Genomic DNA, 27,440 nt, shown 5'->3' with positions numbered 1-27,440 from the left:
TTATAATTCACATCCACTGCAACAATTCTCTTGTATCTAAAACTTTAATTCAGTTCCACACATAGTAATAACAAAAACAATACTCAAAAACTCCTCCAGATTCAAGCCCTGTAAGAAAATTTACAAGTGTAAATGCTTCATGAAAATATGCTTCGATCGCAGATGACTCCTCAACGTATCAATCCTGCTGTACGTCGCAGGACAATACGGACAAATGGACCGCTGTGGCGTATGCGAATGAAAATGATGCCAGCGATTTGTGACTTCCTTGGCGCATGAACGACACTTCCACAGCAGCGAATTCGACACAGACTGCTCAAACATATCGTTGTAAGCCAGATGTGTTGTCGGCACAGTCGTATGCATCTCTAAAACAAGAAATAAATACAATACATAACAACAATACAGAGAATCACAGTGTTTACACCAAGAGCTGAAGCAAAACAATCAAAAAACACAATAAAATCAAACTGAAACAACCAAAAACAGGATGTGTATGATTGCTGCTGATGAAAAGTAAGTAATTGATACACAATAAATCTTTATTTGTTAGTTTTAGACAATTTGACAAATGTTTCCTCTTAGATTTCTTATACGTTAATAGTTTGGCAAATCTTTGGATTCAATTCAATTTACAGCGTTTTGTTTTGTACACAACTTTGAACAATAATTGAACCATATACATAGAAAACTCTTGTGTGTAATTGAGAGGAATACATACCCTGATTATGATATTTTACTCTAGTCTTATAATATTTCTATATCTGTACAATATATCTCTTATTCACATTTATAATTTCATCGTTCCATACAATTTCTCTAAGTCATTCACAATTAAAACATGCGTTTTGTTCGATTTTCCGTATTATATTGCACAGTTTGATTATGGCACAAGAAAATAGTTAGTTTTGTACTAAAAAACGTTTCAAAACAAAAGTGCTTCCATTGACTATCAGTAACACTGTGTGATTTTTGGCAGAAATATTTGGTTGTTGCATTCATGCAGACATATCCTACGAGCTAGTTAATAATATTTCGTTCTCGTTAGCGTTATCTTTCAAAAATACGTAAAAATATCTATACCCCTCTCTTAAACCTACGCATTTCTTACTCTTACTGTAATAAGTTGTAATTTTCAACGTAAATAGTTACCTGTCTCACCTATCGCTACACTTTAAATCCATTTACATATATTTGACTATAAATTACGCGCCTTAAAATTCGTAAATTCTATTAGTTTTCATTTGCAGCCTTTTCGTTCATGAAGACCTCGGCCTCACTTGTTTCATTGTTCAGTTTAAAGAGTTTGATTTTTAACTAACATAGCTTCAGACACGACTAGTACGTTTGTTTGTTTTTCTTTCATTTTTGTTTCTCTCTATATAATTCTATGGCAATAGTTGGCATGGAGTTTAAATAAATAAATCTGGCCCCGTTTCCTTGTGTTTGTGCATTTCAGTTCCGTTTAGTCCCTAGATTGTTTTTACCCTCATTTACCTAGTATATGTACCAAAACAACAACCAACGGGTGATCCTGGTGATCAAAATCTCCTACACCTGGGGAGGTAGGATGCGTAGGAGGGTGCGCAGCAGGATCACATCGTCCTCAGCTAGGCAACCATCGGATGCTTCGTTCGCATGTGCAGCAGGAGTGTGTCGGAGCGCGTGTAGACCGCCGGGCACTGCGAACACGAATATTGGCCCGGAAAATGCACGTAATAATGATTGCGCGTATTGCTGACGATCTTGCCGCACAGCACGCATCGCCTTCGCTCGTCCATCGTGCCGACGCGCTCGAACAGCTGCGACACCTTGTAGCATTTGCTATCTGAAACACACACAGATTCTGGATTAACTTGATCCGCAGCGGATGTTCCTGCTCATCTCATTCAAACATTGCTACGTATGTACATTTTGTGGGGTATTAAGAGCCGCAAAGTATAATTGATACAAAAAATACTTGAAAAACGTTGCATTTGTAATAAATTTGAAGTTTTTTTCGTAAAAACTTTAGTAAAATGTCAAAAAAACGTAAAATAAGCAAGTTTTCTGCATAAACTTCATCAAAAGTATCAAAAAACAACAGAAAACATGTTTTGTTTAAGTTTTTGTGTAAAACTCATGCGAATTTTCAATAAAACTTAAATATTTACAAAAATATTAAACGCACAACATAAACAAGTATACTATTCAAAAGAAAACATAATTGCGCAACTTTTTAATACAAAAAACTTCAATTTTCAAAAGAAATTCTTAGAAAAAAACGTTTTTCAAGTGTGCAGCTCTTAATACATAACTAATTCACAATAATCTTCACTTGAATGAAAAACATTCGAGTTTATAACATATTAATTTATTTATTTTTTGTGTTAGAATTTTTATATCTTCCTTAATTCAATATTTCAAATATTCGCTCATAGCTATATGTTTATATATACTGCATACCGCGTATATATATAAATGAATTAAATATAAAAAGAACTAAAAACTAGAAACCCGACATAATATATCATGAAAACCCACGTATATAGTTTATAATTTAAATATTCTTTTCCATTGCGTATAAATTAAATAATTTCACAGAGTACATTACTATTTGCATTAATAAGTTAATTCGTTGCAGAGAACTGAACGCATACCCAACGTAAGATTAATTTGGTGTTCATTTTACAGTGATCGACACAATCGACACACAAAAGAAAATGACGACAACAAACAATATAACATATTAATCAAAATATTAAGTCTATAGCGCGTAGAATATGTAAACGAAAACACTGAACAAATCATCCGTGACAGAAAAAGATTAGTTGAGCAGATGTTTTCCGCAAAAATATTTTCACCTCCGAAGCACCAAAAACATATTGCACGTACTACGTTTGTAATTCGTCGATCGTAACAAAATCTCTTAGAGTTAAAGTTTAGTGTTATTTGTTTCATCATCATCGTTTTTAATTCGTTAAGAATACTTAAGCAATTCGTAGCACCATTCTTCACCCTCGTATATCACAATCAGTATCTATTAGTACACGCTAGAGAATTAAATACAGACGTTTTGCATTGTTTACATAAATAACCATCGAGTGCTTTCGGTGTGTGTTTTTCTCTCTACAAGAAAGTACAAATTTGTTCGGTTTGGCCGCGTTGCGTGGCAGGAAAGCACTCCGGAACATAAATTACATTCGTATTAAATGCGTATTGTGAAATTAAGTACGAAAAAAATGAAATGCAACCATCTTTTGTAAAGCAAGAATAACACGGCATCGTAAACAATCAGTTTCAGTTTGTTTTTATCAGACTTTCCGATTACTTTCCATTCCTAGCTAGGTATTTCTACAATATTAGATATAAAAACTCGTCAGCAGCAAGTCTACACCATTCGTAACAAACAAAAATTCATATAAACTCATTTCATATATTATAACGTAACAGATATATAAGTATAAGGTTGTGATGATTCAATCAAAGATGATAAATCATGAGGTATGCACATAGCAGATAATCAAACGTAAATCAATGTGTAGTACAAGTATCAATCAACCCATTAATCAAAAAATATATATATATAAACAAAAAAAAAACACGAGAAACTAATTAGTATTCCACAAATCCATTGTATCGTATAAATAATAAAATAATCATATGCGTATTAAAATAAATTGCACTTTATATAGAAATTCACCTATTGTACACTTGGAGTGAAAAAATTGTTCATCATCGTATTGACTTTTTGCTCAGCACCTCAATCGGCTGCAATATATTATCTTCATCTGCAAATTTCCTGTGTTTTACTTGTGTTTTTAGTAAAGTAGTAGTATACTTATTAATACTAATTGTTTAACTGTACGTCTTTGCTGTCCAGTGTATAATAATCATCATATTATCTATCGTAGAGTATAGATTATTCATTTGCTGTCTCTGTATGTCGGTGTATTGTGTGTATAATGTAAAATACATTCATATAATAACGTATATAAATATCTAGCATTTAGTTTGGCAATAGTTACGCGAGCGCACGCAAATTCGACGTGCGCGTTTCGTTGACTCTTGTAAATATCTCTAGTAATTTGTTAGTCGTTAGATGTCGCTTCCACTCATCCTAACCTCAATCGCCCATCATTGTTCGATTCATCTTTATATATAAAAATATCTCATCTTCATCATTTGCTTTCTTTCATCTCTTTAAGTGTTCATCGTATTAAATTACTTAGTAAACATAACTAAATATATTTTCTATTACTTGCGATAATCATTAGATACTTGAGTAAATAATTGCACGTTAATTAATTAATCGATAAGTTTATAGTGGGCGCGCATCCTCGGTGCCACTGTTAAATATATTAATAACTCTTTTCTTTCTTTTAATAACAATAATTAGAATTAGAATCCGTATTCTAATACAATAATAATTATCATATAACAATTTAATTGATAACAATTCGCTCTGGGTGTGTAAATATTTGCTCTGATTAAGTTTTTCTCTTCATCGCATTGAAAAAATTTTGATTTCAATCTCACATATTCGTTGTGCTTAATATAATATAACTGAAGTACGTTCTGTATTTATGTCAATAATATAAGATTAAAGTCTTCAGAAGACTGACGCCCTTGACTCGATAAGTGTGTTCGTTTGTTTAAAGGATAAATTAAAAAAACCTTATTGCGTATAAACTTTGAAAATAAAATCAAAAAATAAAATAAACGAATAATAAAATTAGTAAGGTACTCAAAAAATGCGCTTAAACAAATATAACAAAATAATAAAAACAAACGATCTTTAAATAAACAAATAAAGTTAGCAAAAATGCGGACTACTATTCTTTTTTGTTGTGTGTTTCGCGCTCAGGACATTTTGTTTAAGCAGTGTTCGTCGTTGGTTGTTCGCCACTTGGTAGATTAAGTTATTATTAAAAGTGTTTCTTTTCATGCTTTGTTCGCATTAGTTTTAAGAGTGTGCTCAAAGCATCGCGACCTGCGTGCGCCTCCAGTAGAGAGCCGCCGCCGCCGCCGTCGCGGCCATCATGTAATAGTCGTGGAACGCGAGCGGCGGCGAGCGCAGCGCAAATCAGTCGTTGGACAGATCGCTGTTGCCGGCGACGGCGGCCGCGGCTGTCACATATCGGTCAGCGGGCGTATTACCACCACCGCCGGCGACACCGGTAGCAGCAGCTGCTGCCGCCGCCGCCGCCGCCGCAATCGGCACACCGTCAAACTTCCTCGTGTCCGGATTATAGCGTGGATGCTTGAATTTGCAGTGCGTGCGCAGATTGTCGCTGCGTGTGTACGTCGCCCGACACAGCGGGCACTCGAATCGTCCCGGGAAATGCACGTGATAGTGGTTCCGGATGTGCGTCACTATTTTGCCGCACAGTTTACACCTGTGCAGGTTACATCCGCCTGGCAGCTTGTCGAACGTAAGCCGCATGTGCCAGGCTTTTGAACCTGCAACACCAAAACACCGTTATGTTATGTCTGTTCGCTTCGCAATCGCCAAAAAATAAAAAAAGTAAAATAAACAAAAACAGAAAATAATCAAAATTAATATAATTCCAAAGATAAAAACAAAATGGCGCAGATTAAATTCGAAAAATCGAAAAATTAAAATAAAATAAAAAAGAAAAATTAAAAATTGATTGCGCTCGATATTAAATATTAAAAAAATTAAAAATTTTGATTGATTAATAATAAATAAATTAAAAAGTGTGTAATGTGTTAATTAGTGACAGCAGAATAGTGACAGTGCACCCCCAAAAAGAGCATAGTTAGGCAAATAACCACAGTATCAAGGCACAACCCGCTTACATTTGTTTAAACATTAAATTGCGCAGTTTTTTCCTATGTGCAGCACGCGCGACATCTTAAAATTACTGTATGTACATAATATACAACGATATCCGTCCACAAATCACCTTTTTTTTTTCATCAATAATCCTCCGCTGGCAATAACAGATTCTCTGTTTGCATCCACTTTGTCCTGTCAGTTCTTCCGTAATTCGTGTCATCAGACATTGTGACTGTAAATGAAGCGAGTGTATTTCACGTTGCATGTTGATTTTCCACTTCCTCTGATTACCAAATTACAGGATACTAACTAGTAACTACACTGCACTGAATTTCGTCCTTGGTGACACACTGTTTTCTTCGTTTTATCGCACTTATCATTATTTCATTTATGATCAAAGCAAAATTTTGCATTTAAATAAAAAACATAAAACTTAATCAAACAAAGCAAAAAAAACTCAAATTTCAAACAAAAAATCAGTGCAGTACTCTTCAAAATCCATTTCAAATCATATCAAACTAAATAATGCAAACAAATCAACTAAAAAAACCATGCAAAACTAAATCTTTTACATAATAACAACAACAATTGCTTATTTTTCGCACTTTTTAACATATTTACACACAAAAAGTGAAAACTTTTCGTATTGTACATTATTCTAGAAGGAAATCGGATGTTATTTCAGGCTGGGGATGATTAATAATTAAAAATACGCATAGCTGGAGTTGAATTAGACTCAGTGAACAGGTTAGTCCTTATCCACTACGATTATGAAGGCGGTGAGGTGATAATGATGCGAAAATTACAATAAAATAGGAGAGAAAGAAACACAACCAAAGAGAAGAAGAAAACGAATGCGGCACTCACCGTCGATTGTGTCCGTCGGATCGAGGGGCGGCATCGGCGGTTTCGTCTCTTCGTTGTGGTCCAGCCCGTGGCTGGAGAGCAGGTCGTCCTGGTGCACGCTTAAGCTTCCACCCTGCAACGCAATCAAAATAATCACACTAGTTATACAAATATCTCCAAATTAATGATAAAAATTTATTAAACGTAATAACTAATTATTAGCTGCGGTTGGAATACACATTTGTCATCATTGTAACAATTACGTAGAGTTTTTAACATATTCAATGTATCATAGCGTTATTTTTATATAAAAATAGGTGAAAAATAGTCTTAAGTCTAGGATTCAAGCACTAGCCTTTCACTGTTTCCACATCGTCTTATTAGAATGTCTTTTTTAGTAGATTATCAATTAATTGTGCTGGTTTTGTAAAAATTATTACTATATACATACTAAATGCAAATATTTGAAGTTTTTTCAAAGAAAACTGAAGAATTCATAGCATAATCATAATACAATCATGACATGCAAGTAAATTTTGAGGTTAGAATTGTACTTTTGTACTAAACTAACCTAAAAATGAAAATACTCCAAATATTTCCAACAGTAATAACAATAGTAAAGATCTTACATACAAATATATGATTTTACACGTTTCACATAACCTACAACCGTATTTAACCCTTAAATTTCAACAGAAACTATAATTAACCTAATAATTATTGCTTTTTGTATATAAACCTAGATAGCTTCAACAATTTCATACAAAGATATATCTATATGCTTAAAATATTCTATAAACTGTTAACTTTTCAATCAATATATGTAATTCAACACGTAAACGAAACAAATGCGCAGCGCGCAGTATATTTCAAGTCTTTCGCTTCGACTCCTTCTCGAGCTTCTTGGACTCAGTTTCCTTGGCAATGCAAGTCTGATGCGCTTTGCACTTATCATGATGGTTAATAATTTCCAGCCGAAAGTTACAATTGCCCGCCGAGAAAGACGTGCGAATGTCATGCAGCGTCTTGCTCCACTTGCGACAGTAAATGCAGAACATCAAATTCTCCATCGCGTCATACTTCAGCCAAACATACTGCTGCAGCCAAACGCTGCGAAACCGCGTGCCACGCTTGCCCGGTTTAGTCACCGGCTGCCATGGCGACGACGTCGACGTTCTCGCGCTTGTGATTTTATCTAACTCCGGAGGCATCGGTAATGGTTTCCGCGACCGCCTGCGTTGCGCTTCACTAGACTCAGGCAGAGGTAATGGCGGCGTGGTGCACATTAAATTCACCACTTCGACTTTATCATCATCATCATGTTCCATATCTTCATCAGCGTCATACAGATCACCGTCGACATCGACTTCGACGTCGATATCAGGCTCGCGGGCGCCTAGCGTGCGCGTAAAGTTCAGTATCTCAACGGATTGCAAATCGACATGCTCGCCGTACCAACTGCCATCGTGGCCGGGCGGCTCCCTCCCCCGAGTCTGTTAACAGAAGGAATAAGTGTCAGTCAAGTGTCCATATTTTCTCTTTCTGAATATTGATATTCGATTCTCATTGCAATACTGAGTTTATCTCCGACGGTTTAATTATTTTTTTGTATGGAAACTTCAACTTCTTCCTTCGTAATGCGATTTGTTTCGGGGGAGAAACCACCGGCGATCACGTGTACTTAATTTACAAACGTAAACACATGCGATAACTTGAATATTTACAAAAATTTACAGACCAGAAGCAAAATATCAGTAATTTAATGTTACTTATACTTGCATCAGGCCCAAATAAACGATAAATAGGTTAGGAATGAGAGAAAACAACAACTTACAGTTTGCAGTGCTTCGGACATTGAATGATATGAATCAATGTGCTGTGGACTGCCCTGCTGGGGCTCCTGCTTGACTAATTGTGGTGGCATGATATCATCTGGACTGCCCACATCTCTTTCACTTTGAGACTTTGGTAAATGCGTTGATTTATAATTGCTTGTGGCCTGAAATAATGTAAATAAATCAGTTTGTATCATATTGTTATGTATATTGTGGTTGGTACTAACCTGAGAATCATTATGTCGACTATCACTGTTTGAATTAGTATCACAGTTGCTAGATTTCCGCTTCCGCTTCTCGTGTGGCGCGGGCGAGTGCGAGCGCCGATTGAGTTCGCCAGCGGCGGCGCCGCCGCCGGCACGACGCTCCTTGTCGTTGAGCAGATTGTTGTCGGTGAGGCCCTTGACGCGCAGCACCTCCGCCGTCTTGAGGAAGACGGAGAGCAGGTTCTGCGAGACGTTCACCTCGCCCTTGTACATGAACTCCAGCACCGCCTTCAGCTCGCCGAGGTTGATGTCGGCGAGAATGATGATCGGATGCGGGTGGTTGATGTTGAGCAGCATCTCCTCGAAGAAGGGGCTGCACGCGGTGAGCACCGTCTGGTGGGCGCGTATCAGTTCGCCCTTGCACGCCAGCGTCACGTCGCACAGCTGCTGCTTGTGGTAGAGGCTCACCAGCACGTCGGTCATGTTGTCCGGATGGTTGTTCCAGCGCAGGCGGAACTGCTGATCCATGGCGCTCTCCATTGTCGGCGGGCGCTTCTAATTACCTGCGGGCAGCGAAATGGGCGAGAATCAGCGCTGGTGCATGATGGTGTGCCGCGCAGAAGGTCGAGATGAAGATCGCGCGCGCGCCAGCAGGGGACACAAGCGCGAAGCACCGCTGCTGCGCTCTCGCTGGCTCGCGTTCACGTTACATTACATTACGGCCTAGAGAAAATAGAGTTGTTGACCTAAAACTGTATTGAGCCGAAATACAGTTATCTACATTACGCTGATGCGACTGGAGAGGCAGCGCGCGCTGGAGCGCGAGCGAGAGTGCGACGACGGCATAGGTCGAATACCTGCGGTCGCCGCGCTGCTGCTTCCCCGAAGAAATCTAACGATACACGACGGGCGCGCGTGCCGAAAAGGGACACACTTACCATGTGCGAATCCGCAGGCACACACACACACTCCCATACACTCCAACGCACACACTAGGAATGTCGCGCGCGCGCCCCGCAGGAGCCCTTCTCGCCGCTGCCGCCGCCGCCGCCGTGCACAATCCAGCAAACCAGAGCCAATCCACCGAATCACCGCCGACGCATCGCACACGCACCACGCACCTTACACGGCTTACCTTCGCACGGGCCTAAGTCACACTCGTTCGCTGCTGCACGGGCCACGCACTGCACGTATACTTCTCCTGCTGGCCTGCTGCTCATAGTACTGGTACCGCCATTGTGATTTCGCTCTCCGCTCGCATCCTTTTTCTCTCGGCGCGATTCGTGCTCGTGTGCGCGCACCGACACAGATGCGCGCGCCCTCGTGTACGTGCAGGCGAGACGTGAACCTACGCGCCGGCAGTGTGTGCGTGCGTGTCGAGCGTACACGACTGCATTTGGAACGCGATAGAAATCCCTTCTTTCGCTGTGTCTCCGGCGACAGCAGCGCAGCGTCGCGCGTAATTAGCGCATTGTGTGCGTCGCTACTGGCCAGCTACCGGTTTTCACAGCGCCAAGGAAAATTCCAGCACGGCACGTTGCTTTTCGGAAGTTTTTCGAATGTTTTGTAAGTTGTTTACCTTTGCGCCCAAACTTCCCGCTGCAGGGCTAGAAACTTCACGCGGACAGCGCCACCCATGCGGCAGTAATTCGAACTACGCAAATCTTCTAAACTTTCCCTAAACTTTGCGTTCTAATTTTTAAATTTACTACACTTGAGAGAGTCACAGGCACTTGTTACAGCCGCAAGTGGAAGCGATTGAATGCTACCTTTTCGTAACTGCTCGAATGCAAATGTCTGGCATGTCGTGGCAGGTGAAAATCTAAAGAAATCGGGAAGGTCGAGGCGCTCATTCTCATCCGCATCGTGTCCGTATCCGTATGTATGTATGCATTCGAAACGGACAGCCGGAACACGCTGCACACAGGTTTGACGATTACTATTATTCGTTTTATGCATCTCACACAGGTGAGCAAAGTGTGGCCTGTGTGCAGGCTTTTGCTTAGATCTCAGATGGGCTTAGATGAGCGCTCTGCGGCCGCGACAGATGTACGATTTGCGCCTGCTGCAGCAGATGTGCATCGCAATTGCGGCGCTTTTTTCGCCGCGTTTTCAAAACTCACCGGTTTTTGTACCGCTACGCGTGCGCTTTTTTCTTTCGCATCAATCCAATTCAGTCTAATTCGTATGAACACATGGCATTCCTGCAATTCCTGCAAGTTGCGCATAGTTATATGTAACTTGTACAACACTATATGTATTATGGGTTGCCTAAGCGTAGGCGCATAAATTTCCCATGGTCACGAAATATTAGTTTGAATTTATGATACATTTTTTCACAGAGGCGCTGTCAGAAAGATGTCGGTGAAGATTTAACTTTGCTCGTTAAATAAATTGGTGATCAAAATGGAAGAGAATTTCATCTGAAGCCTACAGATTCAACTTTATTAGTGGTAAGTAATCTATTCAATTAACTATGTTACGTTTAATTCGCATAACGTGTGCTAATTTAGACAAATCAATGCAAATCACGCAAATTCTTTTACACTTAAGTGGAGGTTATGGCGGTCACTAATTTTTCTGAACGTTGAAAAGATAATTTAAAGTAATTTCCGGTAGTAAATCGGCGTTTTTTAGTTGAAATAGTCATGTATACTTTATTAACACAGAAGTAACAATCGCGTATATAATGTGGTATAACATTATTCCATTTGAAAATATAAAAAATGAATTTACAATAAATACAAATGTCTCAAACTGAATATTTCATAAAATATTCCTTTCTGGGTTGAAGCTGTTAGGAAAAAATATATTTTAATCTTATTTACACAAAATAAACATTCATATCATGCGTCAATCATCTGACAATGCAAAATATCAACGTGTTTCAAATAAACATGCATGTTTTGCATTATTTCTCTTCTTTAAACCTTGAAATATAAACAATTTCATATATTTCATGCATTAGATTCAATTTTCTTTCAATCTTCTTCTCTTCTGAAATTCTTCGTTTTCTTTTTTCTTTCACACTCATCAATTCCTCGTTAGCACTGCTGTCAATTTGTTGTAACTCATTGAATTGGTCGTTTTTAGCAATCGCTTCATTTATTTGCCACGCGCGCGTCTGTTGCGAATGTGAAAAGCGAATTTACCTTGAACTTGAACGTCGGCGGGGGCGGCGCGCTGCTGCGCCCTTGATCTTCACCTCTCTCGCTCACCGCTCCCTCGATTACGTCACTAGCACTCGTGCGCGCACCTTGTCCAACCCCAACGCGTTACAAGTTTCCCAACACCACGACCTGTTGCACACGTGCCCTTCGCACGACCTTTGCCCCACTGATGCACTTACACAAGGGTTACACAAACACCCGCACAATTATCACAACCAACACCCACAATAATTTAACACTTTGAATATGATTTATTTTTTAATTTAAATAAGTTAAAAATATTTTCATTCGCGTGGACTGACTGATCTCGAATTGAGTGATTTCCGAAGGATGCAGATGCAAGATGCGCCCTGCGAACCGAAGTGCATGACCGTCGGTTACGTACTAATGAAATTATTATTTACAAGCGACACGGAGGGATGCAGTGCGATGCGCGCGAGGCGGAGGCGCCGGTAGTGGCGGTGGCGAATGTTCGGGAGCATGTGCAATGTGCATGGTGCGTGCCGGCCACTCGCGTGCGGAACACGCTGCCGCCCCCTTTGTGTTACGCCACCTCCGGCCCGCCGGCAGCCAGCCGACACGCGCCGTAATGAAGATGCAATTGCGACCGCAGTGCTTTTCCGCTGCCCACCGCAACAGCCGGGCGGGCGGGGACGGCGGCGACGTGATGTATCGCCGGCGTGCGTCGCTTAATTGAGTTGCCACCCTTTGCGCGCACCTGGAAATTGAAAATTTGTCGCGCGCGCTGTAATCGCGTTTGCTTTTTCCGCGCGGCGGTGGTAATTGGGTTACATCATTAACGCGCGCCACAGGTAACGCGCACTTTTCAAAGGGTGCAATTTATTATTTTACTTTGTCGATGGGAAACTTGTTTAGCAAGTTTTAAATAAAATTCGACCGATTAAAATCAATTTTTATGCGAAAATCACAAAAATTTTCCCATATTTTAAGTTTTACGTGAGCAGAAAAATAGTGGGGATAAATTTTGAGGATAATTTTCTTTGTTTAGCGTTTTAATAGAGTTTTAAGTTGTGTAATGCTGTAATTTTGCTATTGCACCTGTCGTGAGTATTCGCCGTAAGCCTGAAGGATAATATAATCCGTATCTTGCATGCTTACACACGTTCCACCCTTAAAATCCTCGGTTTTCTTGTTCTTGTGTCCTTGCACATGCATTTCAAGTTCACTCCGCTCATACAAATCCTTTACCTTCCACCGCAACTAAATTCTGGTTATGCAAATTTAAGCCCACGATTAGCATCTTGTGCAAACAAGAAAACTTTGGTCCGGTTTGAAAATGTTACAAATTTTACGAGACTACAGTTTGTCGCTTTGAGACGCATAAAATGCTAAACGTCCGCTTGTAAGGACAATAAAAAGCCCGTCGTCTTCCGCTTTGGTGAGCTCGCGCGAGTGTCGAGCGCGGTCGCATTTAATTATCCAGAGTGCGCTTTCCCACTTTTCGCTCGCGCTCCTTCCGAATTTATTCCGCGTCGCTGTTGCTATGCGCGTGTCGGCAACGCCATGCGCATGTACCTATATCTGCTGTGTGTTTGTGCAAACCATTGCAAAGTCTTTTTCGTTTTGTGCGTTGGGCTCCTCGATGTAATGCGGGCTGGCGGCGCGCATGAGAAAATGCACCGCGACGCGTGGAAATTTTGCTTCGATTGCTCCCTCAGCGTTCCAATTTCGCTACCGCTGAAACGTGGGGGTGGTGCTGTTGCTGCTGCTGCTTGGAAATGTTACAACGATCAGGCGTCGTTTGTTCGTAAACAGTAAAACTTGACACAGCGATGAAAAGCGAGCAAAATACAAGGAATATGTTGGCGGCGACGACTTGGAGACTTGTTGTTGCCAGGCGAGACTTCTTTGTGCAGGCGAGCTGCACAGATGAGGAGGTTTGAACACATATTAAAATGCACTTTTTCTCAGTGCGGCGGCGAGTTGAACTTTTTGCGGCGAGCGGGAAATAAGTTTTTATTATTATGCAGCAGTTGAACTTGAAATTCTTTGATGATCGCGAAACGAGGAAGGAAATACACAGCGCAGGGGAATATTGTTGTCGTTTATTTTTAGAGTTTATTAAGAGCACTTTTTCATTTGAACAATATTAAAATGTAGATTTTTTTAAATCTAATACTAGTCTATTTATTAACGAAACTCAGTGATTATAAAATATATTAGGTACTCAATACTCGTAATATAAATCAACGATTAAATAATGGCCTTCGCTGTCGTCTTTTTGTTCTTTTTTATCACTTTCTTTTTTATCATCATTTAGACATTCTCCATCTCTTTCATTATCACTCCCCTCTCTACTATTACTTTCTTCCCCTCCAGCTGGTGAAGGATCACCAGCACCACCACGTTCCTTGGTCTCAGATGGTAGTTCTTTTCTGCTTACAACTGGCTCAGAAGCTCCTACGTTTGTTAGCATTTCTCCACTATTTTCATCAGAAACATTTGTTTCGTTTGCTTCGTAATCAACATTAACTTGGGGTCTAACTGCTTCATTAGCTCCAGGTTGTAGCTTTTTTTGGAATGCAGGTTGCATAGGTTCTCTGTTTGTACGCGATTCCCAACTATATGTTGCAGAATGTGGCCGAACCACTTCATTAGCTCCAAATTGCGACTTTTTTTGGAATGCAGGTTGCTTAGGTTCTTTGTTATTTGTACGCATTTCCCTGCTATTTGTAGCAGAATCTTTCCCAACCACTTTATTAGCTCCAGGTTGTGGTTTTTTTGTATTCCTAGCAGAAATATTTGCTGTGTTCGCTTTGTGAGCAACATTGTCTTGTTGCACAGGCTGGTCTGTTTTAATATATCTAACCACCCCATTATCATCTCGATATATGCCAGGATTAAGATAACATTTTCCAAATGTTCTGTTAGTGTGTTCAGCCGATTGCACAATATGGTTCGATTCCACATAAAAAGTCTCTTTGGAAACCTTTTTGTTTACCGCAACCAGCAATGTTTGGACATCGTCTTCATGAGCTGCTGTCATAAATTGCTCACACAATTTCTGTATGAATATACTTCCCCCCATTGTACATCTCAGTGCCCTAAAGCCTAAAGCTCAAAAATTGATAAATTAAAATTACTCATTTTTTAATGTGTATACTGACCAGGAACTGTGGAATTGATAATAAGCAAGTCGGTGAAGCTTGGTATTATATCTTTCCTAATTGGGTTTACTTGACGACGAATACAGTCTGTTTGTATAGTAGACACACCCAAGTCTGATACATCCCCCCTAAATATAATGGTATTCAGATGTTATAATATGTTATTTTACTATTATGCTACTTATTTTTTTATAATGTTGAAGCCTTACCTACACATTTGAAAAAAGATCAGTTTTGGTTTGTTTTGCATATATTTGCATTTGGAGTTGTTGAAGTATTCAATTACCTCTTCAATATTAAATTCTTCGTTATTGGCTAAGTGGATGATATCTTTGTTTGAATATCTGCCACCGTGGCCCATGATAAATAACATCGCTATATCGGCGGTTTTTAATGTTTCGTTTTTAACGAATGCAGTCAAAATATCGATGATATCCTGCGTTAATAGTAGGTAGAGTTGACAGAACATTAATTTTAAAATGCAATACGTACCTGTTTTGTATATGGTGATCGTGTTTTGGTATTTTTATCCATATCAATGGTAAATCCCATTTGCGCGAATAGGGATACCAAATTACGAACATCAATTTCCGAGCCTTTTCTACAATGGTCTTCTGGATCATCATGATTTGTTTTATATATGTTGATAATTTTCACAACTCCGCGGTTTTTGGATGTTGTATTGTATACTTGGAACCTGTCATTTGCTTTGTCATTATCGTATTTTTGAAAATTGGTGGCAAGTTTTACGTCGATTTGTTGGCGAGAAGGGGTCGCCATGATTATTTACCTGCAGCTAACCGACGTGGCAGTATATATACTATTTGGCGTTATCTTGATTTCTGAGGACTAAGATGTTGTCATTTTGTGTAAGTTCGATTATTTATATTTTACAACGTACTTAAAACGGTTCAATGATTTCTCCAAACACTTGAAACACTCCATTGTTTGACACTCCAAACAATGTTTTGAACCTTATTTTTGTTAATGCTAAAATACAAACTGGTGGTGGTGTACCACTACATCGTAGGGGACTAGGGGAAAATGTTTCGTCACCCAATTGGTGTGTAGGCACACTAGATCCTACATGTTCTGCAGCCACCTATGCCGCCTTCTGTACCATTGTTGGCTGTAGTTCCTTAAGCGCCTGGTACTCATTTAAGACCAACTGAGCTTCCCCGCCTCTCCTACTAGCACACCAGCACCAGCACTGGGATATTCTGAGATGGGAATTTTATAGTATAATGATGTTACTTCAATTAATATTGCGATAAATCTGTTGCAACAGCGAATTAAATTTAGAAATATATCATGCATTGTAACTTATGTACATAGAATAATCTAGCGATATTATCAATTTTTGTTTAACATACGCAAATTCCTCGATATCTTTATTTTGACCATCAGATACTTCTTTTACCGTAATTATTATCAGTGTTTGTGTTTCCGTTAATCCTCAATTTAATGTTCGAATGTAAAATATGCTTCTGAGTTCCTTAGAATACTTAACTGGGATTAATTTTATATTGGGTTGTAGAGAGATAAACTGAAATATATGATCTGGAGAAGGCCGGCTTAACTTTTAATATTTATTTATCTTCATTTTATATACCATACAAATAATTTTTTACATCTTATTCATATTTTCAACTTAATATTTATTTTTTAATTTATTATTTTTATCATATTGTTCAGCAATTTTAAATTTTGCGACCAAGTTTCGTCTAATGAATATTATCAACTAAATGTATATTATACAGTATATGTAAGAAAAAAGACTTAAAATTGTTATCACAACACAATAGAAAATATTAAATCTAACATTGGACACCGTGGTTTACGTTAATAAACTATTCTCCTGTGACTGGAAACTCTTTTCAAACGTGAATGTGATTCCCATTTTCAAACTGTTAAATGTATTAAATTGTATGCACTAGCTTATTTATGAAAAGTGAAAATTTAAATTCTTAAACTTAAGAAAAACAACGTTTATCGTACCTCCTAGTTTTTTATAAATGTGATACTAGTCACAATACCTATTAATGCAAATAACAACAAACATAAATAATAAGCAAATCGTAATGATAATTGGCTTTAATCGTTAACGGTGTAATAAGTGCTTCCGCCGTCGCCTCCACCATTTCTACTTGCCCCATCGCCGCCTCCAGAACCTCCGCTTCCTCCCCCGCTGCCTCCTCTTCCTCCACCACTATCTCCACCTTCTCCGCGGCGTATTTCGGCTTCAGGTTGTAGTACTTTTCTACTAGGTGCTTGCTCAGAGTCTCTGCTGTCTGTACGCATTTTCCCATTATTAGGATTAATATTTGGTTTATCTGCTTTTTGATTAACATTTACTTGTTGCACAGACACTTCCTCGTCAGTTTTAATATATCTGACCACCCCATCATCATCTCGATATATACCAGGATTAAGATAACATTTTCTAAACGTTCTGTTAGTGTGTTCAGCCGCTTGAACAATTGCATTTGATGCTATATAGAATTTTTCCTCGGAAATCTTTTGGTTTACTGCAGCCAGCATTGTAACGACATCTTCTTCGTGGGCCTCTTTCATAAATTCCTCAAACAATTTGATTATGAATAAACTTCCTGCGTTTGTAAGTCTCACTGCACTGAAGCCTAAAGCCCAAGAATTGGTAAATTGAAAGTACATACAAAAGCTTGGTATTACTGGACCGGAACTTGGAGCACCGTCTGTTTGTATGAGAGACACACCAGAATCTGGCTCATCTCCTCTGTAAATGAATCAATTACTCTTTTTGGTGTTGATTATGTTTGGTTACCTTAAACATTACCTGCACATTTGCGAGAAAATCATTTTTGGTTTGTTCTGCATATAACTGCACTTAGCATTATTGAAATATTCATACACTTCATCATAATAAATTTTTTCGTCATTGGCTAAGTACAAGTAGTCTCTCTTATGTGAATTTCTGCCTCCGTGACCCATGATGAAGAGAATCGCGCTATCCGCGGTTTTTAATTTCTCGTTATTAACAAACTCAGTTAAATTATCGATGATATCCTGAATTTACATTAGGTATATAATATAAGTCAAAACAACATAATTATTAAAATGCATCATATACCTGTTTTGTATATGGTGATTGGGTCTTGGTCTTTTCATCCATATCAATAGTAAATCCCATTTGCTCGAATAAGGATACCAAATTACGCACATCAATTTCCGAGCCTTTTCTGCAATCCTCTTGTGAATCATCATGATTTATTTTATAAATATTGATTGTCTTTACAACTCCGCGGTTCTTGGATGTAGTATTGTACACGTGTAGCTTGCCATTTGCTTTGGCTTGGTCGTATTTTTCAAAATTTGCTGCGAGTTTCACGTCGATTTGTGCGAGATACGGAGTCGCCATTTTTAGTCGAGTAACTTTTGACAACTGATGTATACACAATTCGTGCTAAGTAGCTATCAACGATTTAGATAGTATCGATAAAGTTTGTTTCGCAGCTATCGCATTTTCAAACCTTTATATTCCTAACTTTTTCATAAATTTTCTGCTTCTCCTATGAATTTTGTTGTATCTAGAAATACGGAATAATAATACCTAGGCTCAGTTGGCTGGATTTGAAGTTCTAGCCTCCAAAAGTTAAACACATCTACAGTTATCAGGAGTTATTTATAATGATTAGACTGTTTTAATTTCGTGGAAATTTGAATAATTACACTTGAAACTTGTTATTGTACTTTGCAACCAAAATTTTATTTATGTTTATACTCAATTACAAACTGTTCATGGTGCACCTCTTCAAGGCAAACCAGATTACCACGTTTCGATACGTGGACAATACTCTCTCTACTCCAGGTAGCGTCACTTCCTCTTGCGAGAAATGTATCGGCACTACATGGGGGTGATGGCGCACTAGGTCCTACAAGTCCGACAGTTCCAGCACCTCCTGCACCTCCACCGCCTCCTGATCCATTTCCGCCTGTAGCGCCTCTTGCCTCTGGTACAGAACCTGGGGCAGCTGGGCCTCCCTCACCACCAGCACTGCAGTGGGACATTTGTGGTAGAAATAATAACGTGAAACTTACAATTTATATTGCGACGAATCTGTTGTAACAGTGACAAAAGTCTGGAAATATATCATGCATTCTAACTTTTATAGGCTGATATTTTAATGTTATCAGTTATAAAAGGAAAAAGTATATACGATAATCACATTTTTATTAACGATGCATAAATTCCGCGAAACCTTTATTTATATCATCAGATATTTCTATCAACAACACTCAATAAACATTCAATTCCATGAACGAATGACACGTATGCTGTATACTTTCTTGGAACACTTGGGATTAATTTTATATTTATTTATAAATAGATAAACTAATTTTTTTTTTGCTCGGAGAAGGCCGGCATAAATTGTAATGTACATTTATTTCTACTTTATATATCGTGTTGTGATACAATTTTAAATATAATATCCAGGTTTCGTCAATTGTAACATGTATGCAATGCGTGAAAGGTTTTTAATCTTTTTTCGTTTGAGCCTCGCTAAATAATTGGATATTTATTCGCGGCGCTTTTAATCCATCAGATTTGGTTTCGAACGACGCACTAGTCGTTTCAATGAATGCGGATTGGCAATAATTTCATATTAAGTATCAAGTGCGCCAAGTGGCACTTTAACCACAAGATTTATTAACAGCGGGTGTTGCGAGTGTTTAACAACGTTTAGCGACGTGATACTTACGCTATTTTTCTACTTCCATTCTATTTTCACATTTAGGTTATGGTAATTGAACTTTTGTATTTGTAGGATTGAACGGCTAATATTCGAGAGCCTTTCAGACGAAAGAACACACTTCAAGTGCATTAGGGCTATAAAGACGACAGACGCCCTTTTTTGAACCAGTTATCATTTAGAAGTTTTAGACGTCGGGTGTGCGGGAGTTGTTCGAAGATTTAACTGACTTTATTTTGTGTAATTTTGATATTTTGGCCGATTTTACTGTTATTCACATTCATATTCATTAAATTATTATCATCTAACTGCCAAAAGTCCATTTTATTATTATTTGTATTAACATTCCTACATATTGTAAAACTTTGAACTTTGTTTGCACCCTACTGGAAAATGTAAGGTTATAAAATACATGGGACTTTGCGCACGCGAACTGAAGTACTAAAGAACACTTTTTGTGTCCAAAAACCGCGGAAAAAGTGGCGATTTGAAGCTGCAAGTAGAAAAAAACTATATAAGACTTGAAAGTTGATAAATTCTTGGCATTTTGTCAGCACACACGGTTGTTAATGTACCGTGCGTGAAGTGAGTTCAAAACCGTGTGCGTGTGCACCGTCACCCTAGTTATCCGTCAAATATTGTCTAAATATTGTCTTTATTAAACTGATAGATCATTACATAAATATCATTTTATTGAATGTGCAGTAAGTATCTAAATCAACTTAGAATCATATAAACGCGATAAATACGTTAGTTAAACAATTTCCCAACAGAAAAAATAAATACGTTATTGCCTCCTCCTCCTCCTCCACCACTTCCTCCTGCTCCAATATTTATAGAAGATTGATTTGCTGAATTTGCTTCCTGATTAACATTACCTGGGGCTTCAGACTCATCATTTTCTCCAACTTGTGAAATATTTGGTTCATTTGCTTCAGTTTTAATATATTTAACCACTCCATCATCATCTCGGTATATGCCTGGATTAAGATAACACATGTCAAATGTTCCATTAATATGTGCAGCCGTTTGCACAATAACATGCGATGCTTTATCACATGCTTCCTTGGAAATCTTATGTTTCACCGCAGCCAGCATTGTAACGACATCGTCTTCATGGGCTTCTTTCATAAATTGCTCACACAATTTGATAATGAATAAACTACCCACGTCTTCATTTCGCATTGCACTGAAGCCTAAAGCTCAGAAATTGGTAAATTGAAAATATTTCGTTTTTTAATGTGTATACTGACCAGGAACTGCGACATTGATGACAAGCATGTCAGTGAAGCTTGGCATTACTGGACCTGAAATAGGGGCATCCTCCATTTCATGAGTAGATTTACCAGTCTCTCTGAAAATAAGTTATTTACTCATTTAGTTTAATCTATTGCTCCAATAATTCTTATGTTTTACCTGCCCATATGGAAGAAAATCATTTTGGGTTTGTTCTGCATATATTCGCAGTTAGAGTTGTTGAAATGTTCATACACATCATCATAATAATATACTTCATTATTGGCTACGAAGAAGTATTCGCTCTGGTTTGAATTTCTGCCTCCGTGGCCCATGATAAAGAGCATCGCCATATCTGCGGTTTTTAATTTCTCGTTTTTAGCAAACGCAGACAAATTATCGATGATATCCTGTATTAACATTAAGTATAGTCAACAAAAGATAATTTTTAAAATGCATCACTCACCTGTTTTGTATATGGTAATCCTGTTTTGGTTTTTTCATCTATATCAATAGTAAAACCCATTTGTACGAATAGGGATACCAAATTACGAACGTCAATTTCCGAGCCTTTTCGCCAATGCTCTTCTGGATCATCATGATTCACTTTATAAATGTTGATAATTTTTACAACTCCGCGATTCGCTGATGTTGTATTGTATACAGGTAACTCGCCGTTTGCTCTGTCATTATCGTATCTTTCAAAATTTGATGCGAGTTTTACGTCGATTTGGCTTTGTGAGGAAGTCGCCATTATTACTTGAATAACTGTTCCGAAGTGACGTGGAAGTGATTTGTGCTAATTATGCTCAAATGAATTCGATAATATTGATAAGGATTGGACCGCATTTATCGGAGATTCAATATATACTTCTAAATTTATTTTCGGTAAACACTTAAGTTAATATACAAATAAAACTTTGCTGCCATATTTCTTGGAACAGCATGAGATTAATTAATATTTATTTATAGATTTGTAGATAGATAAACTAATATATTTGGTAGGGCGCCGGAAAGGGTATAGTATAGGCCTTAAAACTTAGTTTTTGATTTAATAGTTTTATTGTATTGTGCGTGGTATTGTGATATAAATTTTAATTTTTGTTGTTTCATGTTTTTAATCGATATTCGATATAGTAATTAAAAAAAAAATTGTATCACTACACGATAAAAAAGATTAAATTCAATATTCTTTTCTAAAAACACTTAAAATACGAATCTATATATATAAAAGAAAGTCGTGTTGGTTAACTCCATTATAACTAAAGAACGGCTAATCCAATTTAGCTAAAAATTGGTGGAGAGGTAGCTTAGGGCCAGGAGACGGTAATGAGATACTTTTTGAAGTGAAAACTTTTCTAAAAAGGCACTAAACGACACTAAAAAGAGACAAACATATTTGCGTATATGGATTATCTTGCGGGAGAATAAGAGAACGCAAATACATACAAAGTTTTCTATTATCCCCTTCTCCTCTTTGTGCGATGCTTCGTAGCTTCCCCCCTAAGCATAGACGTGTGTATGTCTGTACGTGTGGGTTGAAGTTGACCGGTTGATGTTTTTGTTTGAAAAAGGAAAGTCGCTTTCTATGTCTGTCCCTTTGTATGCTTAAATCTTTGAAACTACGCAACGGATTTTGATGCGGTTTTTTACTTCCGTGCGAAGCCGGGGCGGGTCGCTAGCGATGTGACTGGCAGAGAATGCCTTACGGCATTAAGTCCGCCTTTTGTACAATATTATTTTTTTGTGTAATAAAGTTTAAATAAATAAAAAATAAATAAGGCGGTACGAAGTTCGCCAGGTCAGCTAGTAAATTATAAAATCCAACACAACATGGGTGTGAGCACATCGCAATGTGACGTACGGGCGTTTAATGAGTGTGTGAGTGAGTTCGAAACAAAGTGGGAAATTCCGTGATTTTATTTATTAAACTAATTGGTTATTACATAAATTTATTTTTAATGCATGTGTAGCAAGTATCTATAACTAGGTATCAAGCAGATAGGATTTATAAGCATATTTTTTTTGCAAAGAAATTTGCTGTTGAGGTTAGAATGCAAACAACCAAACTGGCATTGCGCGGTGTTCGACGTATCCATCACTCTTACAATATTAAAATTTTCTGAAAATGTAATAGTATAAAGTATAAATATCCATTAATAATATTAAGTCATTAACAAATGCCTCCTCCACCTCCTCCGCCTCCTCCTCCTCCACCGCCTCCTCCTCCTCCACCTCCTCCACCGCCTCCTCCTCCTCCACCTCCTCCACCGCCTCCTCCTCCTCCACCTCCACCTCCTCCTCCTCCACCTCCTCCTCCACCTCCTCCGCCTCCACCTCCGCCTCCACCTCCACCACCTCCTCGATGTTCTGCATTAATCTCTGGTTGTGGTGCGTTTCTATAAGCAGCTTGCTCAAAACCTTTGCGGTCTAAACGCATTTCCTCGTCATTCCTAGGGTTAATATTTGGATTATTTGCGGTCTGATTACCATGTACTTGCTGGACAGACACTTCTTCATCAGTTTTAATATATCTAACCACTCTATCATCATTTCGATATATACCAGGATTAAGATAACATTTTCCAAATGTTCTGTTAGTGTGTTCAGCCGCTTGTACAGCAACATTTGTTTCTATGTAGAATTGTTCCTCGGAAATCTTCTTGTTTACTGCATCCAGCATTGAAACGACGTCTTCTTCATGAGCTGAAGTCATAAATTGCTCACACAATCTGATTATGAATAAACTTCCAGCGTTTGTAAGTCTCATTGCACCGAAGCCTAAAGCCCAATAATTGGTAAATCAAAAGAATTCTTTTTTAATGTGTATACTGACCAGGAACTGTGGCATTTGCAATGAGCAAGTCGGTGAAGCTTGGCATAACTGGACCGGAACTTGAAGCCCCGTCTTGTTGGAAGAGAGACACACCAGAATCTGGCTCATCTCCTCTATAAATGAATCAATTAAAGATGTTATTTGATTATGTTTTTTTCATTTTATACATTACCTGCACATTTGCGAGAAAATCATTTTTGGTTTGTTCTGCATATATTTGCAGTTGGAGTTGTTGAAATATTCATACACTTCATCATAATAAATTTTTTCGTTATTGGCTAATTTCAAGAAATCTCTCTTATGTAAATTTCTGCCTCCATGACCCATGATGAAGAGGATCGCGCTATCGGCGGTTTTTAGTTTTTTGTTATTAACAAACGCAGTTAAATTATTGATGATATCCTGGATTAACATTAAATATAGTCGACAACATAATTTTTAAACTGCATTACTTACCTGTTTTGTATATGGTGATTGGGTTTTAGTCTTTTCATCCATATCAATGGTAAATCCCATTTGCTCGAATAGGGATACCAAATTATGAACGTCAATTTCTGAGCCTCTTCGCTCTTTTGGATCATCATGCTTTGTTTTATAAATGTTGATAATTTTCACAACTCCGCGGTTCTTTGATGTAGTATTGTATACATGCAGCTCGCCATTTGCATTGGCTTTGTCGTATTTTTCAAAATTTCGTGCAAGTTTTACGTCAATTTGTGGGCAATACAAAGTCGCCATTTTTAGTCGAGTGACTGCCACCTAATGCCTTCGTGATTCGTGCTAAATACCTATCAACTATTTAGATAATATTGATAAGGTTTCTTTCACTTCTATCGCTTATTCAATCATATTGGCAATATACATTTTTCATCCATTTCTTGCTTCTCTACTCACTTTCCTATGAATTTTGTTGTGCCTTGAAATACTTGAATTCTTGGAATACATTTATCAGGAATTATCTATAGTGATTAAGCTGTTCTAATTTCGTGGAAATTTAATCAATAAAATTTTACAATTCAAATATAGAGGACCAATGAGTTCTCCGAACACTTGAAACTTGTTTTTGCACTTTGCAATCTAAACTTTATTTTTGCTAATACTCAAAGACAAACTGATGGTGGTGCACCTCTCTATGGCAAAGAAGAGTACCACGTTTCATTTTGAGGACACTACTCTCTCCACTCCAGGTAGCGTCATTTCCTCTTGCGGAAAATGTTTCGACACTCCATTGGGGTGTAGGCACACTACTAGATCCTCCAGGTCCGACAGTTCCAGCACCTCCTCCGCCACCTCCGCCGCCTCCTGATCCATTTCCGCCTGTAGCTCCTCTTGCACCTGGTAGACCCCCGAGCCAGCTGGGCCTCCTTCACCTCCCTCACCCCCAGCAGTCCAGTGGGACATTCTGTGGTAGAAATAATGACGCGAAAAGAAGTTACATCAATAATATTGCGACGAATCTGTTGTAATAGTGACGAAATTCTAGAAATACTCGTATATCATGCATTCTAGCCTTATAAGGCAATATCAGTTATAAAAGTAAAAAGTAAATACATTAATCACATTTCTGTGAATTTTTATTTACGAATTCCGAGGTACCTTTATTCGTATCATAAAATAAATACGTTATTGTGCAAATTATGCTCTAATGAATTTGATTATATTGATAAGGTTTGAATCGCAATTATTGGAAATTCAATATATACTTCTAAGTTTATTTTCGGTAAACACTTAAGTTAAGATACAAATAAAACTTTGTTGCAAAATTTCTTAGAACACTTGCATGAGATAAATTAATATTTAATTATAGATTTATAGATAGATAAACTAACATATTTGGTATGGCAGAGGCCAGGACACAAGTCTTAAAACTTAGTTTTGAATTTAATATTTTTATCGTATTGTGATATAAATTTTAATTTTTGTTTCGACAAGACGATAAAAAACATTTAATTCAATATTAGTTTCTCAAAACACTTAAAATAAGAATAATGCAATATCTTATTACATCTGAATATTGCCAAATTAATCACCTAAAACTCAAAATATTATTGTTATGCAACTTGTTGATATTGAATTGTTGAAGAGGAGAATCTTATATTAACTCACACCACGTACTGTGGCGCACATGCGCTGTATGAGTGTGTAAGTGAGTTCAAAACGAATTGCATGTGCAACGTCTCCCTGAAAATCGGCGAACATCCTCATTAATTTCAAAGGTCATTACCAAAATATCATTCTATTACATGTATAACAAGTACCCATAACTATTTATAATCATACAAACGCGATTTATACATTACTAACAGAAAAATAACAATTTTTTTGCCGCAGATCGCCGTTGAGGTTAGGAAGCAAGCGCGCGAAATGGCATCGCGCGGTGGTCGCCACCACAACTTGTACAATCCACGCAATCGACAACCATCGCCAATCAACTACCACCAGCAGAATCCTCATGGACATGCACCACGATCACCATCCCCACGTTATGTGCAACGAAACCAACCCATGCCAAACATGCTGCTGCCTCCAGCAGGCTGTTATTCGGCCCAACAACCTGAACAACAATTACAATCCTACATGTATCCTGCACATGATGTAAGACTCAAAGGAATGCACATGCCGCAAATCCATCCTTCTGAATATCCAACTAATATGACCAACCAACATCACCATGTCACACATACCAGACCTCCTAAGCGAAACATGAGAAACAGGCATGATTTTAAGAATGATCATCGTGCATCTGCTGGTGGTGGTGGTCATGATGCCAACAAAGTGAAAATGTATTGTCCAAAATGTACACGCATCTTTGATTTGGGTGGTAAGAATTATTTTTGACATAAATTTCATTTTTATTTATGTGAAATATTGAAATTCATAGCAAGAACTCCACTACTGCTTGATTGCACTCACACAATATGCGAAAACTGTTTGATGGATCATTTTTCATCCGAGGGTATTGCCACCGAATGTGGCGATTGTAAAGCTAAGGTTACATTAAACATCAAAGCAAAAAGTGATTTTAATCCCAGGGATTACTTTCCTGTCAATTATTACATGGCTGGAAAGTTGTACTACAATAAATTTCCAAACAAGAATGATTTTGGTACAAATCTACAATTTGCCAGGGTTCCTTCTTCACCTACACCTTCTACATCTATGAATATGCAAGGAACACAACAATTTCTTGAAAGTAAGTCGTGTTTTGTTGTTTTTTATATCATTTAAATTATTTTTATTCATTTTTGTTAGATTGTAAGTCTGCTGGTTGTAAACAAGAAGCAACTTTGCGTTGCTTGGACTGTGAGGAAGTGTATTGCAACGACTGCTCTGATAAACTGCATAAAACAGCCAAAGGTTTAATGCACCATCGTATTTTTTCGAATAATATTGCTCTGTGTGCAACGCATGCTGGCCAGCCGCTTGAGTTTGAATGTCTTACATGTACAGGAACATTTTGTACTTATTGTACTATCGAGCAACACAAAGAGCACGAAGTTAAACACATTACCAAATTGGTAAGTTAATCATTTACAGATTTATACATTATACAATATAATGTGCTAAATATGTAATATTTATTAAAGGAATCATCTGATGTCGAGAAATTCACCAACCTTTTGGACAACTGCAAGGACACCCTCCAGAAATTGGAATCATCACATAAGGTA

At 38.0% G+C, this 27,440-nt stretch overlaps 6 protein-coding genes and 1 long non-coding RNA gene across 13 annotated transcripts in view; 2 read left to right on the top strand and 5 right to left on the bottom strand.

The window, feature by feature from the left end:
* Positions 1 to 25: 25 nt before the first annotated feature.
* Positions 26 to 10,143, bottom strand: fru (sex determination protein fruitless). Of its 6 annotated transcripts, none has more exons than XM_065313879.1 (5): positions 9,608 to 10,143; positions 8,691 to 9,232; positions 8,463 to 8,627; positions 6,650 to 6,761; positions 26 to 368 (listed from the first exon to the last, which is right to left on the bottom strand). In XM_065313879.1, exons 2-5 carry the CDS (start codon positions 9,207 to 9,209, stop codon positions 121 to 123), a joined length of 1,044 nt encoding a protein of 347 aa, XP_065169951.1. In that variant the 5' UTR covers positions 9,210 to 9,232; positions 9,608 to 10,143; the 3' UTR covers positions 26 to 120. The 6 variants fall into 6 exon arrangements, with proteins under 6 accessions (XP_065169951.1, XP_065169952.1, XP_065169950.1 ...); XM_065313880.1 differs by lacking the exon at positions 26 to 368 and adding an exon at positions 525 to 1,828; XM_065313878.1 differs by lacking the exon at positions 26 to 368 and adding an exon at positions 2,338 to 5,442.
* Positions 5,296 to 7,282, top strand: LOC135800612 (uncharacterized). The gene is made up of 3 exons (XR_010550190.1): positions 5,296 to 5,414; positions 6,468 to 6,529; positions 6,599 to 7,282. It is a non-coding gene; the product is annotated as an uncharacterized lncRNA (long non-coding RNA).
* The window catches only part of qin (tudor domain-containing protein qin), a 77,185-nt gene continuing 59,887 nt past the window's right edge, over positions 10,143 to 27,440 (top strand). Inside the window, exons 1-6 of one of the 2 annotated variants that reach the window (XM_065313864.1) lie at positions 10,143 to 10,235; positions 11,012 to 11,122; positions 26,101 to 26,590; positions 26,651 to 26,962; positions 27,022 to 27,287; positions 27,357 to 27,437. In XM_065313864.1, the coding sequence (XP_065169936.1) occupies positions 26,134 to 26,590; positions 26,651 to 26,962; positions 27,022 to 27,287; positions 27,357 to 27,437 (1,116 nt within the window). In that variant the 5' untranslated portion in view covers positions 10,143 to 10,235; positions 11,012 to 11,122; positions 26,101 to 26,133. Of the gene's footprint in view, positions 10,236 to 11,011; positions 11,123 to 25,860; positions 25,986 to 26,100; positions 26,591 to 26,650; positions 26,963 to 27,021; positions 27,288 to 27,356; positions 27,438 to 27,440 lie in introns of those variants that run through there. The other variant, XM_065313863.1, reaches the window with a different exon arrangement.
* LOC135800560 (uncharacterized) lies at positions 13,896 to 15,774 on the bottom strand. Its single transcript, XM_065313823.1, has 4 exons — positions 15,460 to 15,774; positions 15,177 to 15,403; positions 14,968 to 15,095; positions 13,896 to 14,911 (listed from the first exon to the last, which is right to left on the bottom strand). The coding sequence occupies exons 1-4, from the start codon at positions 15,745 to 15,747 to the stop codon at positions 14,028 to 14,030; spliced, it is 1,527 nt and encodes a 508-aa protein (XP_065169895.1). The 5' UTR covers positions 15,748 to 15,774; the 3' UTR covers positions 13,896 to 14,027.
* Positions 16,956 to 18,534, bottom strand: LOC135800384 (caspase-1-like). Its single transcript, XM_065313608.1, has 3 exons — positions 18,077 to 18,534; positions 17,783 to 18,012; positions 16,956 to 17,722 (listed from the first exon to the last, which is right to left on the bottom strand). The coding sequence occupies exons 1-3, from the start codon at positions 18,362 to 18,364 to the stop codon at positions 17,062 to 17,064; spliced, it is 1,179 nt and encodes a 392-aa protein (XP_065169680.1). The 5' UTR covers positions 18,365 to 18,534; the 3' UTR covers positions 16,956 to 17,061.
* On the bottom strand, positions 20,334 to 21,746 carry LOC135800563 (caspase Dronc-like). The gene is made up of 4 exons (XM_065313827.1): positions 21,400 to 21,746; positions 21,114 to 21,343; positions 20,951 to 21,051; positions 20,334 to 20,893 (listed from the first exon to the last, which is right to left on the bottom strand). The coding sequence occupies exons 1-4, from the start codon at positions 21,685 to 21,687 to the stop codon at positions 20,448 to 20,450; spliced, it is 1,065 nt and encodes a 354-aa protein (XP_065169899.1). The 5' UTR covers positions 21,688 to 21,746; the 3' UTR covers positions 20,334 to 20,447.
* On the bottom strand, positions 23,107 to 24,607 carry LOC135800808 (caspase-1-like). Its single transcript, XM_065314134.1, has 4 exons — positions 24,226 to 24,607; positions 23,942 to 24,171; positions 23,770 to 23,882; positions 23,107 to 23,714 (listed from the first exon to the last, which is right to left on the bottom strand). Exons 1-4 carry the CDS (start codon positions 24,505 to 24,507, stop codon positions 23,107 to 23,109), a joined length of 1,233 nt encoding a protein of 410 aa, XP_065170206.1. The 5' UTR covers positions 24,508 to 24,607.

Source organism: Atheta coriaria, unplaced genomic scaffold, assembly GCF_025399875.1.
Source record: "Atheta coriaria isolate IRGN ID8LTWV9N9 unplaced genomic scaffold, Caltech_Dcor_3.1 hic_scaffold_10_pilon, whole genome shotgun sequence".
Taxonomy (NCBI): domain Eukaryota; kingdom Metazoa; phylum Arthropoda; class Insecta; order Coleoptera; family Staphylinidae; genus Dalotia; species Dalotia coriaria.
The sequence above is the reverse complement of the archived record's forward strand: the minus strand, read 5'-3'. Positions and strand labels throughout refer to the sequence as shown.

Bases quoted from the DNA above. Each gene is read 5' to 3' on its own strand.
- fru (XM_065313876.1), bottom strand. From the start codon at position 9,209: ATGGAGAGCGCCATGGATCAGCAGTTCCGCCTGCGCTGGAACAACCAT. The intron at 8,628-8,690 runs GTTAGTACCAAC...ACATTATTTCAG, and splicing joins GTCGACATAATGATTCTCAG to GCCACAAGCAATTATAAATC. The intron at 8,122-8,462 runs GTAAGTTGTTGT...TTCTGTTAACAG, and splicing joins TGTCCGAAGCACTGCAAACT to ACTCGGGGGAGGGAGCCGCC.
- LOC135800560 (XM_065313823.1), bottom strand. From the start codon at position 15,747: ATGGCGACCCCTTCTCGCCAACAAATCGACGTAAAACTTGCCACCAAT. The intron at 15,096-15,176 runs GTAAGGCTTCAA...CATTATATTTAG, and splicing joins ATCTTTTTTCAAATGTGTAG to GGGGGATGTATCAGACTTGG. The intron at 14,912-14,967 runs GTCAGTATACAC...TTTGAGCTTTAG, and splicing joins TATCAATTCCACAGTTCCTG to GCTTTAGGGCACTGAGATGT.
- LOC135800384 (XM_065313608.1), bottom strand. From the start codon at position 18,364: ATGGCGACTCCGTATCTCGCACAAATCGACGTGAAACTCGCAGCAAAT. The intron at 18,013-18,076 runs GTATATGATGCA...ATGTAAATTCAG, and splicing joins AATCACCATATACAAAACAG to GATATCATCGATAATTTAAC. The intron at 17,723-17,782 runs GTAATGTTTAAG...ATTCATTTACAG, and splicing joins ATTTTCTCGCAAATGTGCAG to AGGAGATGAGCCAGATTCTG.
- LOC135800563 (XM_065313827.1), bottom strand. From the start codon at position 21,687: ATGGCGACTTCCTCACAAAGCCAAATCGACGTAAAACTCGCATCAAAT. The intron at 21,344-21,399 runs GTGAGTGATGCA...ATGTTAATACAG, and splicing joins GATTACCATATACAAAACAG to GATATCATCGATAATTTGTC. The intron at 21,052-21,113 runs GTAAAACATAAG...ACTTATTTTCAG, and splicing joins ATTTTCTTCCATATGGGCAG to AGAGACTGGTAAATCTACTC.
- LOC135800808 (XM_065314134.1), bottom strand. From the start codon at position 24,507: ATGGCGACTTTGTATTGCCCACAAATTGACGTAAAACTTGCACGAAAT. The intron at 24,172-24,225 runs GTAAGTAATGCA...ATGTTAATCCAG, and splicing joins AATCACCATATACAAAACAG to GATATCATCAATAATTTAAC. The intron at 23,883-23,941 runs GTAATGTATAAA...ATTCATTTATAG, and splicing joins ATTTTCTCGCAAATGTGCAG to AGGAGATGAGCCAGATTCTG.